Source organism: Pundamilia nyererei, unplaced genomic scaffold, assembly GCF_000239375.1.
Source record: "Pundamilia nyererei isolate P.nyererei 1_Seehausen unplaced genomic scaffold, PunNye1.0 scaffold00174, whole genome shotgun sequence".
NCBI classification, from domain to species: Eukaryota; Metazoa; Chordata; class Actinopteri; order Cichliformes; family Cichlidae; genus Pundamilia; species Pundamilia nyererei.
The window spans coordinates 441,841-458,037 of record NW_005187575.1 but is presented as its reverse complement, the minus strand read 5'-3'; the positions used below and the strand labels follow the sequence as shown (position 1 = coordinate 458,037).

The window sequence follows — 16,197 nt, the reverse complement described above, 5'->3', positions numbered from 1 at the left end:
TTTTTTTTTTAAATCGTTGTCATTTGGAAATGAGATCGCACATAAGTATGAATTAAGATCGCGATTTTCTAACGATTAATCGTGCAGCCCTACCTTGTACTGTTAATAATCTCATGCAACTTTATAGCAAGGTCAAGGCCACCGATTCTCACATGAACAGCACACAGTGAGGAGGACAAACTTCCGCTGAAAGGAAAAAAATTGCTACTGCACCAGATTTAGAGTAGGCAACAGTCTACCCTGACCAGTCGGGGTTAGAGAGGAAATGCAACAGCTATGTGACGCTAAGCCTGTTTATGTAGTTGTGGATAGTTGACGTCCTCATAATTTGTTTTCACATATGGATATACAGTTGGAAGACAGGTTAGTTTATAGTAACTAGCTTCTCATTTTTCAATAAGTTGTCTGTAAGCAGTTTTTATTTTCTCCCCATTGTTGGCAAGTAAGCGTCTTCAAAGTCTAAGATTTTCAAACTTTTTTGCAAGAGAAGTAAACATAGAAATTCTTTTGTCTTGTCGGAGGAGTTTGCACTACGAAAGGAATTGAAGAAGTCAACTCAGTAGCTTTGTAATGCTTAATACAGGTTATGTTTTAGCCACAGACTGTAGATAAAAGATGAACATAGCTTCCAGCTTTGAAAAGTAAGCCAGTGTGGAAATGGCATAAACCTGCTTAGGAAAGGTAACAGAGAGCACCTCAACTAAATCAATCTGTCATTTTTAATGTGTTCTTAATGACTTGCCAGTTTTACTACAAATAAACAGTTTATTGTCTTACTTTTTTATTTATTTATTTTTCCTTTTCATGCCTTTAAAAGCTACAGATTGGAAATAACTGTTGTCAGCTAGCAGCATAGCTACAGTTGTATTTTTAATTAGATTTGTTAATGGATTAGCATCCCGCCACCTTCCTGCTCGTGGTCGAGGTGGTTGCAGGTGAAAACAGCTGTAGGCCAGCTGCGTGATGGAACACACACATTTGTACTCTAAAAACCTGGCTAATGAGCTCAGCAATGTGCTGCCCACAGACATTTTGTACTGAAGAGGTAGGTGGAGGAGGATTTTTTTTTTTTAAAGGAGGTGAGTTCATTTCCTTTCCTTCCCTTATTAGGCAAAGATGGACACAACGGGCCAGCTGTTTTACCTGTATGGTGTTTACAGAAGAAAACAAAAAGTTGGAAAAAGCTGTCAGTCCATGGTTGCACAGAGAGGTCTCTCGAGAAAGGCATGTCTTCGCACTTCTAAGACCTCCCAGTTTCCCACAGTGCCTTGGGAGGGGTTGGTTAACCTGGGGAGCTGGTGCTCTTGCCTGCTTCCAATCAACTACCATCTGCAGGCTGCGGTCTTGAAGAATTTTTGATTTCCTGCACACGCACGCATGCACATGAACAGTTTCATGTCCCTATTTTCAAAAGCGAGCAACTAAAAGCTGAGCAGAGTTGATCCCAGCTCTGCATGGCCTTTGAGGCCCAGGCTTCAATGGACAGTGGATGGCAGTTTGGATTCTGCACTTAGTGTGTGTGTGTGTGCGTGAGTGTGTGTGCGTGTGTGTGTGTGCGCGTGTGTGTGTGCGTGTGTGCGTGCGTGTGCGTGTCTTGAACAGTTGTCTCAAGATTCCTTACACAATTGCAGTGTATCTTAAAGTTTATTTTACTCTGCCTTGTGACATTAATATGGTGAGAAATCACTTTGATTCAGGTGGTCGCAGCTTATTTGATGACTTGAGAGCTCTTGTTAAGACTAGACTCCTCAGTAAAATTTCCATGCATTTCTATGGTTTGTGGGAGGCAAGGTAAGGCCTGTGATTGGTCAAAGTCATTGCATCGAAATGAAATGAAACGGAGCAAAAAGTATGAGTCACGTTGCGTTCTTTAAGAACACGTATATGTGAGTAATACACAATAATGTGAATAAATGGAAGCAGACAGCTGCAAGTTGCATTATAGCTCAGCATAATCATAAATCTTACACTGTGTAGTACAGCACATTTGATCTACAGCTTTGCGTTATCTTTAGTGCATTCCTTGCTATCTGAAGTGTAATTAAACTGATTTGATTGGCCTTATTGAGAGCTCCGTGTTGTAAATATGTTGCTTATGTGCAACATTATTCTAAGTCGGTAAGTAAGCAGCTTGCTTTGCTATTCTGAGAATAATTTGCCACAGTCATGACTCACAGGAGTGGATACTGGTCCTGTGAGTGCGTTTAGCAGTAGCTGACTGTGCATGATGTTTTCAAGTACGACATGTCCATGCCTGTGTTAGTGTGTTTGCTTAATGCACACACAAACTTACACATACATGTGAGTTTGGGGTGAGGGAGGGACAGGCTACCAATTAGCGTCTTTATTTGTTTAGGTTTTGCTGGACCAAGACACAGCAGAAATATTTCATGCAGTGCTGCTGTGCTGCTCCTTAAAGCTGCAGGGGACGTTTTGGATTCAACCTGTATGTTTTTAATGTTTGAGCTACCATTTCTGCAGAAGATCAGTCATTTGAAGACTTGACATGACGAGCTCAGCACTGTCCTAAACAATTACCATCATGCATTCCACTATCTGCAATCAGTAGATAGTACGACATGACATTTTATTGTTCACAGTAGAGCAGGGCGATCTGACCAAAAATATTTATCACGATAACACATTTGAAAATTTGCGATAACAATATAACTGACACTAGACAAATTACTTTACAACTTCACAACTTTGATGGGGGTTTTTGCACTAATAATGTATTTTCACTTGAACAAGCAGCTGTTTTTTATGTGCATTAAAGCTATATAAAAATTTAACTGTGCAAATGCAAAACCTTGCTGACAGTTTAACCAAAAGGTATTTCCAGTGGGAATTGGCCAACATATCCTCAGCATAACCATGTATAATATCCACAAAACTTCAAAAGAGGTAATATTATGTTGAAGCACAGTACGTATCACTCCGCGAGGCTCCTGCCTACGATAGCTGTAATGCTCCGAGAATCCATCAAGCGGTGCAGGTACAAAGGCACGGCACATGCGCGTTTTACCCATATTCTATCGCGATATTTCATTTTCTTATCGTTGCCCAACATTATACCGGTATTACCGTGAGCGGTATGATATGGCCCAGCTGTAATTCAGTGTGTTTTTGTGTTTTTGGTTTTTTTTTGTTTTTGTTTTTTTGTCAGCTAACTTTTTTTTTGGGAGGGGGGGATTGCACAAGCATCAGGTGCTGGACTGATATTGCTGCCAAGAGCTCCTGTTGATGATTTATTCCCCTTTTATTTAAACTTTAATTGATTTGGACGTTTTTAGGAGCATTCAGTCTTGCGTAGTGAATGACTCCATTGATGTAGCATGGCAAGGCCTGCTACTGCCAGAAATGAATGTGGGGCTGTGGGTCAATGCTTTGGCACAGTGAATAACACCCTGAGCAATGGGAGCTTTGTCTCTATCTGTGCTGCCTCAGGCATCGTTCCACTGCTGCCTTCAGGGACAGCAAGCACTGATCTGCTCCTGTCAGAGCAACCCCTAATACACGGGCCGCTCACAGACCTATAATTACCTAGAGTGAAGAGGTGTGGACCTTTTTTTCCTTCTTTTTTCTTTTCTTTTCTTTTCTGTTTTTTTTTTTTTTTTTTGAAGTCAGGAAACAATCTAACCATGCTGTTGACCTGTAACTGGGTCAGCCGCCAAACAGCGAATTTCCTTTCCCATTGTCCCACAACGGCTGTGCTGCAGCTCTCTAAGTGGAGTTTAAATTGTGGACTGTTGCCCTTTGGCTCCCTGCACTCATGCATCCTCTTAGCCTGTAAGTCAAACAGGTAAATATACACTGATAATATATTAGTTTCCCTAAGTTGACTACTTAAAAAGATTCATTTTCTTGTGGGTTTATTAGCTTCGTGTGCTGGTGGAGACGGAGCATGCTTTACTGGAGTAGTAGGCTTTACTCTAAACATGTAATCTGAGATGCGGCACACTGTTTTCCTCTGGTTTGCAGTTAGTTGCTCATCAAGCTGCACTTTGTGCTTCTTTTCGACACCCTCTAAATGAATTCCACAGTCTGGTGGCATACTTGCAAAGCTTTCCATTTGCTTGTATTTCAGAAGACAAAAGAAAGCACTGACAGTTATTTTAGATTCTTATGTAATGGACAAGTTTTATCAAGACTTTAATGGTTCTTCTCTTTCAAGAGGACCTGGAAAGAAAAGTCTTTCATAAGTGGAGAATATCATAAGTTGTATCTCTGTGAAAGAAAATATATTTTCTTTTTTAGATGAAAACATGACTGTCTATGCTGGTAGTGCTCTTCTAAGGAGATCTTCAGCTTTGACTTCATGTTGCCTGCTATGGATTTTTAGTCTCTCACACGAAAAGGAGCTTCAGCACTTCTTTGCAGTTGCCACCCTACGATTGACAGTAGCAAATAGGTCCTCCTACTGCTTTCAGCTATAGACGGATGTTTTGCAGAACTGATTTACAACTTTGAAGTTATGACATTACACATCCTCATTTCACAGATAAGGCAAAAACAGCTGCTTCTTGGCTGAAATAAGATCCCAGTGAGGTTGAAGTACACTCATGATTTCTCTCATCATTAAGTAAGTGTATTTAAGTCTCTGTAAATGATTTCACTTTTAAATCTCATGTTAGGATTGCTGTTGAGATGTATCACTAATTCCTTTTTAGCATTGACTGGCGTCGAACACAACAGGGTGTGCTTCATGTGTCACAATGTTGTGATTGGCATATTTGAACCTCCCACTGAAAGCTGTTTCGAAAGAGTGTGGTTAGAAGAAAAGTGTGGGAGAAGACTAAACATGGCTGTCATGAACTAACGCTTTGAAGTTCTCATGGCTGCTGCGTTCACTTTTGTCTGCTTGTGCTTCCTTCACACAGCAGGATAATGGTGGAGAAGCGGGATTATAGAAAAGGTTTTTTGCAGGAAAGATGACTGCAGTGCGTTGACTGCTCGAGAAATTGCACAGTGGCTAGTAGTAAAGTGTGGTTGCTTTGGCAAGTTCCCAGGTATGAGTAAAGCTTATACGTTGAATGAAGTACAACCTACCAGCCAACTTGGTCTTTTAAAACATACTCAGCTTCTGTTCTTTTTCTTTCTTTTTTTCTTTAGTCCTGGTTTGGAGCCCGTGGTGTTTATTATATTTTGAACTATACAGAAAAGTGTTTACTAATACAAGCTGACTTACTGATGGTACACTAAATATAAGAAGTGTGTGCCAAAAGTAGAATTTAACTTGCAGCAGAATCCTTTTCAAGTAGGCAAACATGGTTGTGAAATTCAGGGCCGATGCAACAGTTTGAAAGATAGATGATACCAGTATTGCTTTCTCGTTTGTTTGGTTTCTGTAGGTGCTTCACCTTTTGAGTTTTGTGTTTTAGCTCTTCATCTCACTGCCTATGAAAATGTATAGCCAAAGCAAAATTGGTGGTAGACAGCAAATACGTCAGCCCCTGATATCAGTATTTTATTTACTGTATATCAGCTAGTGTCAGCAGGGGTGATAATGGCTGATACCAATATAGAAGTGCTTCTGATATCGAGATGCATCAGTAAATTTTAATCAAACCATAAATATCACATGTAATCTTAATTAAATGTGTTTAATTTGCTCAAGTCTCCACTAGACTAACTTTGCACTTTACAAACTAACATGCTGGCTTAGCTGTTCCCTCTGTAAGGCTTTACTCTCTTTAACCCACTGTTGTGATTGGCTGCCTCTCACATACAGGTTTGAAGACCAGGTTGGTGGGGCTTCTGTGCTTACAGAACAGAGCATTTATGGCATTCGAAGTGGTTACGAATCCTGACGTCAAAATGCTTTGGCATTGTTTAATTTTTGCATTCACTGTTGTTGCAAGTATGTAGTGAATTTCAAATTATGAGAGGAAATAAGTAAAAACCTCAAAGATTCCCTTTAGACCTAATTTGAAGAGCTGGAAGGAGAAATGTTTAGTTTGCACTATAGGGGCAAAAAATTAAGTCCATTGTTATTCTGTAGCAGTTTAGCTTGGAGATATAAATGTGCAGTTTCATACTCTTCATGTTTGTTTAGTCATTTTCCAACAGCGCTTTGTTCAAAAGCTGTAAAACATAACAAAGCAGCAGCATTATTACTGTGGCTCACAAATGTTTCTCTCAGTGGTTCACATTTATGTGTGCAGGAAGGGAAACTAACAAATGGCATGCAGCCCTTTAGCTCGGTCTTTATCATACAGTGGGATTCTGAGGAATCAACTGTTCTGCACAGCTGCCTGTCTATATGAAGATCTGCATCCACACTACGCTGGTTTTCAGGCCCTTTTCTTTTCTGTAATAAGTGAATGTTGATGTTGAGATGAGTTGGAAAGGTTTTTTCTCAGTAGTCAGTTGGAGGTGGTTTCCTCCCTTTGCTACTCTTTTATTAAGGAGCTTTGTGGGGAGAAGGGCTTTTGAAATGAATGCTGTCTGTTCTCATTGAACATCTCTGAAATTTTGTTTTGAAAGCTCCCAGGCAATAATGAAAAAGTCGACCTCAAACGGCTGACGGATGTCTTTTAGAGAAAATTTGCAATAGACCACATTTGCTCCTTTTCTGCCTCTTGGACAGATTCCTTACTGAATATTAACAAAACACCGTTATACAACTCATAATGGTGAAATGGTGGTCAGAGTATTGTCTGTACAGAGAAAGAGATGTTTCTATTTGACAGAAGCACCATGAGAAGAGAGTGTTGTTTCCTTATCAGATTCTCTCCTTCCTTTCTTTGTTTCAATTTAGAAGATGTTCAAAATGAAGGCAGTTTGCTGCTGAGACTGACTTCCCCGTGTGCTGAACAGAACAAACAGACCTGGCATCATACGAATGGCCCAGGGAAGCCACCAGATTGACATTCAGGTTTTGCATGACCTGCGCCAAAAGTTCCCTGAAGTCCCAGAAGGTGTTGTCTCCCAGTGTGTTCTGCAGGTAAGGGCGTTATAAACACCTCTGCTCGCAATTATGTGAAAGAAAATAAAGTCTGCATAATTTATGGTGTTTTTGCTTCATGTCTGTGTGTTTTGTATCAACTGTCAGTGGCTCAGTGTTGGTATCTTAGAAGTGAATGCAACAAAGAAAACAGCATAAATTGAGATAGCTGTTGAATAAGACAAAGCAGTTTTCATGCCTGGGAACAGGATAGTAGTGTATACTAACAATGAATTCAGCTAAGTGGCATCTCCTTTATGGCATAAAGGAGAGTGGGCCAAAATGATGCAGTGTGTAAGCTTACCTCCTGATTGTGCTTGGGCAACCAAGGTTACGTTTTTTTTCACATTACTCTAAAGAAATTAGTATCTTTAGTCCAGCCTTGATAAAACATGTCTAGTATTTTGTATACTCTGGATGATCATGCTCAGGATGAAATGAGTTGAGTCGATTATCAGGTTGTTGGGGGGTTTTTTGTTTAGTTTTTTTTTTTTTTTTTTAAACAATGTTTTTGATTGGTGAAAATCAGTTGTCGCAGTTTAGAAAGATGTCAAGTGGGATATGATCTGGTAGTGCATTTAAGAACAAAAACAAAAAGAAACTCCAAAACTCACTGAGTGAATTGACTAAAGTGTAGTTCAAGTTTGTAGAGTTGGGAGTAACAGCTGGTGGTTCATCTTAAACCAAAATCAATTTAGAGGGCCCGGTGGCGCCAGTGTCCGGCAGCCTCGCCTCTGTCAGTGCACCCCAGGGCAGCTGTGGCTACAATGTAGCTTGCCAGTGTGTGAATGGGTGAATGACTGAATGTAGTGTGAAGCGCTTTGGGGTCCTTAGGGACTAGAAAAAGCGCTATACAAATGCAGGCCATTTACCATTTTAGCTCCTTTTCCATTAGTACCTACTCAGATCACCTGGTACCAGGTACTGATGAAAAGCCCTGAACCGTGGCGAGTCGATCCAAGTAGGTACTACTGGAAAAGGGACTTTTGTGTCTTAACAATGAATAACGGACTAATTTTAACTCCCGTGCCTGAAAGACCAAAGAGATTATGCCATGGAGAGGCATCCATGTTCTGTTAGTCCCCTATAGAATTACTACACCATCTACAGTATTAATCAGAATTAAACTTGCCAAAAAAAAAAGAGAGAGAGAGAAAGAAAAAGAATTAAACTTGCACACAATGATCAATTCAAAAGGCTTCATCATAATTGATGCCAAGGTCTCTTTTATCATTTTATTGGCAGTAACTTGTGAATTATGTTGACTCATGAGTTGGATGAGCTACTGAAGTTGTGGTTCGTATGTTAGTTGTTGCATGACAGCGGTGCTGCCAAGAAAACAAGCTCCACACCCCTTGTTACAGCATTGATCCCTGCATACAATTTTTCAGTAGTTGTGTTGTTGTAGGTCTGCGTATTGTGTTGTATTTTCAGTACCTGTGTATTATTATTTCTTTCAACCTGGCCATAAAATGCTATTCTCAAAAATGGAAATGGTGTAAGCATCTTAGTTTTTTCATCTTCCTGTAAGGAAGTAAACATGAAACAAACACACATGTTGCCTAACAAGTCTGTCTCTTCTCTCTCCTGCAGAATAACAACAATTTAGACGCCTGCTGTGAATACTTGTCCCAAGTCAGTCCGGGCTACCTGTACAGCGAAGAAGGGAACCTGAGCTTTTCAGACGACCCCAGCTTCAGCAGGCTCCATAATCACATGACCCAACTGAACCTGGACCTGCAGCCTCAGAATGTGCATGTGGGCCCGGTTCGGGACAGCCTGAGAATGAACGGCAGCCGGACTCTGGCCCACAGCCTGAGCGAAGGGCCCCTCTCTACAGGCCAGGCCACTAACAGTGACTTCTATCAGCAGGAGCCCCAGTCAGCCCCAGTGCAGGTGCCCTCCAATTTCAATGTATTTGGCGTGATGGAGCCCCCGCGTAAACCGCAGCCTCCACAGCACCTTGGACTCTACCCTCTGGGTGGCAAAGCACCAGCTATGGGTTCCCAGCAGACACCACGCTTCAACCCAATCACCGTGACGTTAGCCCCTAACATTCAGACAGGACGCAACACACCTACTTCTTTGCACATACATGGTGGGCCACAGTCGGGCCTAAGCAGTCCACAGGGTAACTCTATTTACATTCGGCCTTATGTTAGCCAGTCCGGTACGACACGGCAAAACCAGCAGCAGGGAGGCAGGGCCCAGTACAGCCCCACTTCCCAGCCTCAGCAGCAGATCTACCAGATCTCACATCCTTCCTCCCTGTCTGGCTCCTGGTCCGGCACTCAGCACTCTTCCTCCTCCTCTCATACCTCACAGCCCCAGACCCAGGGCCATCAAACTTCTCACGTCTACATGCCCATCAGCTCACCTACAAATCCCCAGGCGCCTTCCTTTCTTCCTACAGGAAGTCAGGCCTCTTCCTCTGGTGTCTCATCATGCTCCTCTTCCTCTTCCTCCTCTTCGGTCATGCCCAGCTCCCTGTCTGCAATCAGCCAGTACAATATCCAGAACATCTCCACCGGCCCACGGAAGAATCAGATAGAGATCAAACTTGAATCTCCCCAAAGGAGCAATTCTACAACAGCTGTGCTGCGGACGAGCAGCGGGCCCCGCTCATCCTCCACGTCCTCCTGCCCTTCCTCTTCCTCTTCATCTGCTGGGGCAGCTTCTGTCCCTGCCACCCCTCTGTCAATCGGAGGCTCGGGTCCCACTGTTTACATCTCTACTGCTGCTACCACTCCCTCCGAGGAAGTCATTGTTGCCTCAGCCGGCTCCCGCCCACAGCCCAAGTTGGGTAGGAATCCTCACACACTCTTCATCTCAACAAACCCTTCCTTACAGGGGCCCTCAGGTGCCAGGAACATAGGGGGTCAAGTGAGCATGGGCCCTGCCTACATCCACCATCATCCACCTAAATCTCGCCCCTCTGTGGGAGGAGGGGGTACAGCTTCTTCCCCACGCGTGGTGGTCACTCAGCCCAACACCAAATACACTTTTAAAATCACAGTGTCTCCTAACAAACCCCCAGCTGTGTCCCCTGGAGTCGTGTCCCCGACTTTTGACGTCAACAATCTTCTCGGCCTACCCCAAGACCACCACTTTGTGGAGACAGACCCCCAGCATCTCTCAGACCCACTTTCGCCACACCGGGAGAGACAGAGTGAACCTCGCAGACTCAGCATGGGCTCTGATGATGCAGCATACACACAAGGTAAGAAATACACAGTAGCATCGATAATAAAGGTCATTCCCATTTTAAAATTACTCCTGTACTATTTTTACAATGCTGACATTGTAGCATTTCTTAGTTGTTTGCATAGAAAGCATCTTCTGTTTTATAATGCTTGATATATAGACTTATTCTGTTCTCTGTTCAGCTTTTTACTGAACAGACACAAAGCTCCAGAAATTGATTACACTGTGAATCGTATTTCATATAGACCTCTGAAATCTGGTTAGAAATGTTTGGTTTACAGTTTATTGACTATGTAGCCAAGGTACAGCGGGTTAATATCTTCAACAGTCCTCCTGTGTATGTTGATCTCATTTGATTTTTGTTTTTATTAACAAATATTATTCAGGTTTCTGCTATTCTCAGTAGGCCAAAATACCTTTTCCACAGACTTCTGCCAAGAAAGTCATTTAACTATCAAGTATGCTGCTTTTTTTTTCCATAAGACCCTCTGCAGTGCATTTCCTGAGCCAAACTGTCTATGCTTGCTGTCAGTATTGTTCAGCCATAGTGGAAACATGTTGTGTTCATCTCCACAAAGTTGAAAAGCAAAGGTGACTCGCTGAGTGGGGGCCGGTGTGATCATGACTCTAGTGTGAGTCCTCCACAATAAATGCTGCATTTGCTCCACCAGCGCCTGAGACTTGCAGATTCTGTTGTGTGAGTCAAACATGTCAGAGCACACTGCTTTTTCCTTTTTTGGGCTTTTCACTGTATTGTGAGTGAGTCAGCAGCTATGGCTCCGCACTGTGGTGACTATCACCAAGAGGGGCTTCACACCAGGCATGCTGCCTCTACCATTGACCCTCATCAGTGCAGTTTTCCATCAGTTTATCCTCACTGGTTTGGGAAAATGTTATCCCCTACTGTTTTGATTGGCAAGGTCACTTTGGAAGTTGGTGCTATGCAGACACACCTGTCACCACATAACTGTTAGTTGAACATAACTGTGTTAACTACCATCAGTCACCAAGAATGTGTGTTATTGTCTGGCAGTGGAATAACATTAGTGGTATTGCATAACTGTTAAACAGTTGGTTCTGCCCTCTGGGGCAACAGCCACTTTTTTTTTTTCCTTTTTTTTTGTACCGGTAAATCATCCATCTGAATTCTGGAGTTGTGGGTGTGATCACCTTGATTGACAGGTGTGCTGACACAGGGCTGGGCCATAGTTTCGTTTGTCACTGAACTGAACTGTTCTGCAGTGTTTGTACCTTAATGGAGGATTACTGAAGTTTGTGCTTCAGTCCCAGTACAGTGTACGGCTGCAGCTGGTTATTCAGCATTGTTAATTTTAGCCAGTAACTTGGCACTTTACCTCTTTTGGACAAAAAAGTGACAATGGCACTTCTAAATGCAAAGTCCAAAAGCAGTGAGTGATGTCTATGGTACATGCTGCACACCTTTACGACAGTGACTTGTCAATTATAACATTGGCCCAACATGAAGCGTTGTCCTTCTTAACTCTAATAAGGACCATAATTTACTAAATACGTGTCAGACAATTTAGAACATAAATTTATCCATAAAATGTTTACAGGGGGTTATTCCGACTTCTTTTGCACCCAAAAAGGTCACCTGTCGCTGACAAATAGAACACATATTTAAGGCACTTCTGCACTGAGCAGGAGGAGAGGGAACACAGGAGGAGATGGATGGCGAGATACACCTCAGTTTATCACTTCCAGTAGTCAGTAAAGTAACATGAGTGTGTGTGTGAGTTTGCCTCTCCAGTGTATGCTGGATCTCATCTATTATGTCACAACAGCCTCGAATCAAATTGATTTTGATCTTCAGAAAGTGGATGAAGTTGGAGGGAACCTTACAAGTGGAGTTGGTAAACAAACCTGGCGTTGATTGTTGAACTCCTGCCAATCGTAATGTCTACTGGTCCTGTTAATTCTTTTTATCCTTTTGAAAACAAAGAAAAAGAAAAAAATCGACTTAATACAAGTCTACTGATTCACCTGATAACCTCTCACTCACATCCATGAATCAGGTACATTAATTAAATACTGGAGGACTCTGTGGGCCATCATGTTATAACTCCTCAGTGTGTAGTGTAGGAGTGTTTGTGTATTGCAGGAGAGAATTGTTTATCGTAGAATGCCTGTGAAGGAGGTGTTGCCACCTGTCAGAAAGTGCAAGAACTTTAATGAATTATGGGAAATGTACTATAGAGACTTGAGTACATTATGTGCATGGTTAAGGCAGAATTTGCCTGCAGCAGTTTGCTAATCAGAATAAGTCTCATCTCCTTGTGTTACCACAATAGGTGATGAAAGGCAGCAGTGAGGATTCTAATGTTGCTTCGCCGTCTCTCCTTACACAAGGCTGTCTTTATGGGAAGAGAATTATCTTAACTGGTTTGACTGTTGTGTGCAGTCTGTGGTGCATTTGAAAATGTGTTGTTACTTTATACCCACGAGCACAGTGCTGCTTGAATGGCTTGTTGTCAGCATTTTTTTGTTCTTTACTTAGTCTCGGTCGTTGTGTCCTTGGCCAAGACACTTCACCCACCGCCTACTGGTGTTGTCCAGAGGGGCCGATGGCGCGATATGGCAGCCTCGCTTCTGTCAGTCTGCCCCAGGGCAGCTGCTGCTACAACTGTAGCTTGCCTTCACCAGTGTGTGAATGTTAGAGTGAATGAGTAATGGAATTGTACAGCGCTTTGAGGTTCTTGAAAAGCGCTATATAAATGCAATCCATTATTATAATTTTTATAAATGAGTTTTTCTTGAACTTTTCATGGATTTCACCCTCCGTCCTGTACAAATCAGGTTAAATTATGTTGTCATTTCTCATTGATAATAATTGTTACTGAGACTTCTTTGTGTTTGTCTCTTTTCTTTTAGCATTGTTGGTGCATCAGAAGGCACGAATGGAGAGGCTGTGGCATGAGTTGGAGATGAAGAAGAAGAAGCTGGAGAAACTAAAAGAAGAGGTCAATGAAATGGAGAATGACCTGACCAGGAGACGTCTGGAGAGATCGAACTCTGCTTCCCAAATTCCTTCTGTAAGGAGAATTTGTTAGTTACCAGGAAAAAAAAGTCTATGGTGTGTGTGTTTTTGTGGGAGTGTCTTTTTTAAAACATTTGTAGTTGAATCTGGTGCATGAAGTTGGTGATATTTCTAATTAGGTGGAGCTGCTGTTAGCTAGCTAACTGTGAGCTAGTGTTGCTTGGTATTGAGGCTTAAGATTACTTACACAGGTTCTAAATAGCATTTAACATGTGCATAAATGCTACCTAACAGACTGCCATAAGAGCTTCACTGCTCATTGCAACATTTTCCTCACTTGTTGTTTTGATCTTTGGGGTGGAGAGCAGTTTTTAACACATCTGTCCAAAATATCTCGTAGGTATTCAACTGGGTAGAAATCTGGTAATGATCTCTTCGCTGAACCAGTCAGATTGTTCTAATCTTTGAAAAGGAGAATTGTCAAAAGTCTCCTAAACCACATCTTTTACTGGCAGATCAACAGATTATAAACAAAAACAGTTTATTATGATTGTATCAGCAGCTGATTTAGAAATAAAAATGCTAAAGAATCAGCATAACTGAAACCAAATGTACTTCTGGTTATTATTGATAGATAAAAGGCTGAATAGACAAAACCACATTATCTGGGTCATATTGCCATTCACATCAGTTCTCCTACACCCTGAAAATATGTTGATTACAGGGTCCATTTATGATTTGGCTGATAGCGCACACACTTTGTCTGATTCACTTTGCAGTTCATTTTAGAGCTGTGCAGCTACTTTCAGAAAAAAGAAAACACCCCTTCTTATTTTCTGCACATCCACCATCGCTGTTGCATTTACGTCTATGATTTTTGTTGTAATATTGCAGGTTTAGAAAGAGCAGTGCTTTCTGCTTTATGTCGAGTCAGCTGTTTTCATCGGGTTGAGTCAACAGAGTGGGGGAGAAAGTAGCTGAGGAAGGTTAATTGGATGGTGGTCTGAGCTCAGGAACTCTTTGGTTCAGTGTTGTTTACTGAGGAGAGTGGAACAGCTCTCCTCGTGACACGGTCACAGGTCACTGACTCCAAGCTACCTACATTTGAAGCTACGTGTCTGAACCCTTTCTTTTTTTCCCTTTCAGATTGATGAAATGAAGCAGTTGCGATCCCAAAACAGGTCATTGCAGATTGATATAGACTGCCTCAGCAAAGAAATTGACCTTCTTCAAACAAAAGGTACGAGCCTGACTCACCATCTCTGATTTATTTGTATCTGCGTGTATTTTCAGATTATAAAGCCAACAGTAAGTCATTAAATGAAGCAGGCCAGATCAGATTGAGGCCTGGCAGCAATAGCACGTCACTCTGGCCTCCTCACATCCTCTTGACACATGCAGCCAAAGTGCTACCATTGTGCTGCTAACTACCAGTTCTTCCTGAATTGCATCCTGTAGCTGGTGGGTAACAAGGGATTTATTGGTCCCCTGGCAGCACTCCACAACCGACAGATCACTGCCGCTGCCTAACAGGTCTGCACAGGTGAAAAGGAAGGCATAAATAATCCTTGGGGATTTGTTTTTTTTTTTAAATCACAACACAGAATCATTTTTGTTAAGGTATTACCGACTGTTAAAAAACAGTGAAATTTTGATGTATTTATTAATTTCAGTGAATTAGGCCTTTGTTGCAAATCATACATGGCACTTCCATAGATATCCTTATTATTTTAGCTGCTATTCAGAGACAGATTCATCTTGATGGAAAAGCTCCATCAAGATGAATGGATCCAAATGGTTTTTAAATGTAGGGGTGCACTGATCGCACTGAATGCAGTTTGGATACAATACTGATACCTTTGCTTTAGGTATCTGCTGACAGCGATTGCCTGTCCTATACTCACTTGACCACAGTTTGCAGTAAGGGGGAAAAAACATAGAAACAAAGATACAAATAAAAGTTTTTGGTGTTGCAAGACTGTAAAACTGACTTGCTGTTAGTGTCCTCCATGCTATGTATTGTTTGCAACCTTTGTTCATGTGTGATGTAAAAAAAGAAGATTACCTATAACTCCTGGAAGAAATTATATTTTGCTTTTTCGGAGCAAGGCAGGCTAATTATTCGAATTTGAACTTTAGTTACATTTTTGGCATTCAACAATTACACACACAACTTGATATAATAGCAGTGAGATTTTTGCCCCTCCCTAAATTTTTAAACTGACTCAGTTAACAAGATCTATCTAGAGGAAGTAAGACTCAGTTTCCATAGGGGAACCTGTTGAGCTTGTGGAGTCAGCTTCAACCCCTTGTTACTCATCCAGTGGCTGCCATGCAAGTCTAGATATGAATTGGATATCTTAAACATTCAAACTCCCATTCTCTGGACTCCTTGTTTCAGCTTTTGCTGCTCATCAGATAACCCAGAATGAATGGAGCCCTGATGAGTGTATCTCAAATGTGTAGGTTTCTGTTGATTTAACTCATAGTGTGTGTGTGTGTGTGCTCTCTAAATGTAAATTCTTCCCAAACAGCACGCATTAGCAGAATTCTAGCATTTTATGGGTGAAATGGGAAATGTTGTAGCCATTCCTGCAAGAGCTGGCTGTTAGTTAGCTGTTTTTATAGTTTATAATGGCTTGCTGTTTTTACCTTGTAGTTTTCTTATTGGTGGTGCAGAAAAGATGCTTTGAAGGTCGTTGTCAGGGGATCTCCCTGCTAGGAAGTACCTCAGGACCTCTCTAGTGCCTAATGCTAATAGTACATCATACCTTTGCAATACTGTCCCTTAAGATTCAAGATTCTTTATTTGTCACGTGCATAGTTATACAAATACAACACGCGGTGAAATGTGTGGGAAAGGCTTGGTTCCATTCTCCTTCTTTTTGTGTACAGGACCACACTTTAATCCCGGTGCAATCCATAACTTTTACGACAACATTGGATTCCTCGGTCCTGTCCCACCCAAACCCAAAGGTACTTTATCTATTGGTAAGTTTAAAAAAGGTTGCATGTCTGACGTTTCTCATTGCACTGGCCACCGCCCCTG

At 41.8% G+C, this 16,197-nt stretch overlaps 1 protein-coding gene across 5 annotated transcripts in view; it reads left to right on the top strand.

The window, feature by feature from the left end:
- Window positions 1–16,197, top strand: part of tab2 (TGF-beta activated kinase 1 (MAP3K7) binding protein 2) — a 41,062-nt gene that overhangs the window by 21,746 nt on the left and 3,119 nt on the right. Inside the window, exons 2-7 of one of the 5 annotated variants that reach the window (XM_013914145.1) lie at window positions 4,502–4,582; window positions 6,764–6,946; window positions 8,540–10,166; window positions 13,043–13,203; window positions 14,295–14,388; window positions 16,044–16,139. In XM_013914145.1, coding sequence (XP_013769599.1) covers window positions 6,845–6,946; window positions 8,540–10,166; window positions 13,043–13,203; window positions 14,295–14,388; window positions 16,044–16,139 — 2,080 coding nt within the window. In that variant the 5' untranslated portion in view covers window positions 4,502–4,582; window positions 6,764–6,844. Of the gene's footprint in view, window positions 1–4,501; window positions 4,583–6,760; window positions 6,947–8,539; window positions 10,167–13,042; window positions 13,204–14,294; window positions 14,389–16,043; window positions 16,140–16,197 lie in introns of all 5 variants that reach the window. The other 4 variants (XM_013914143.1, XM_013914144.1, XM_005746183.1 and 1 more) reach the window with 4 other exon arrangements.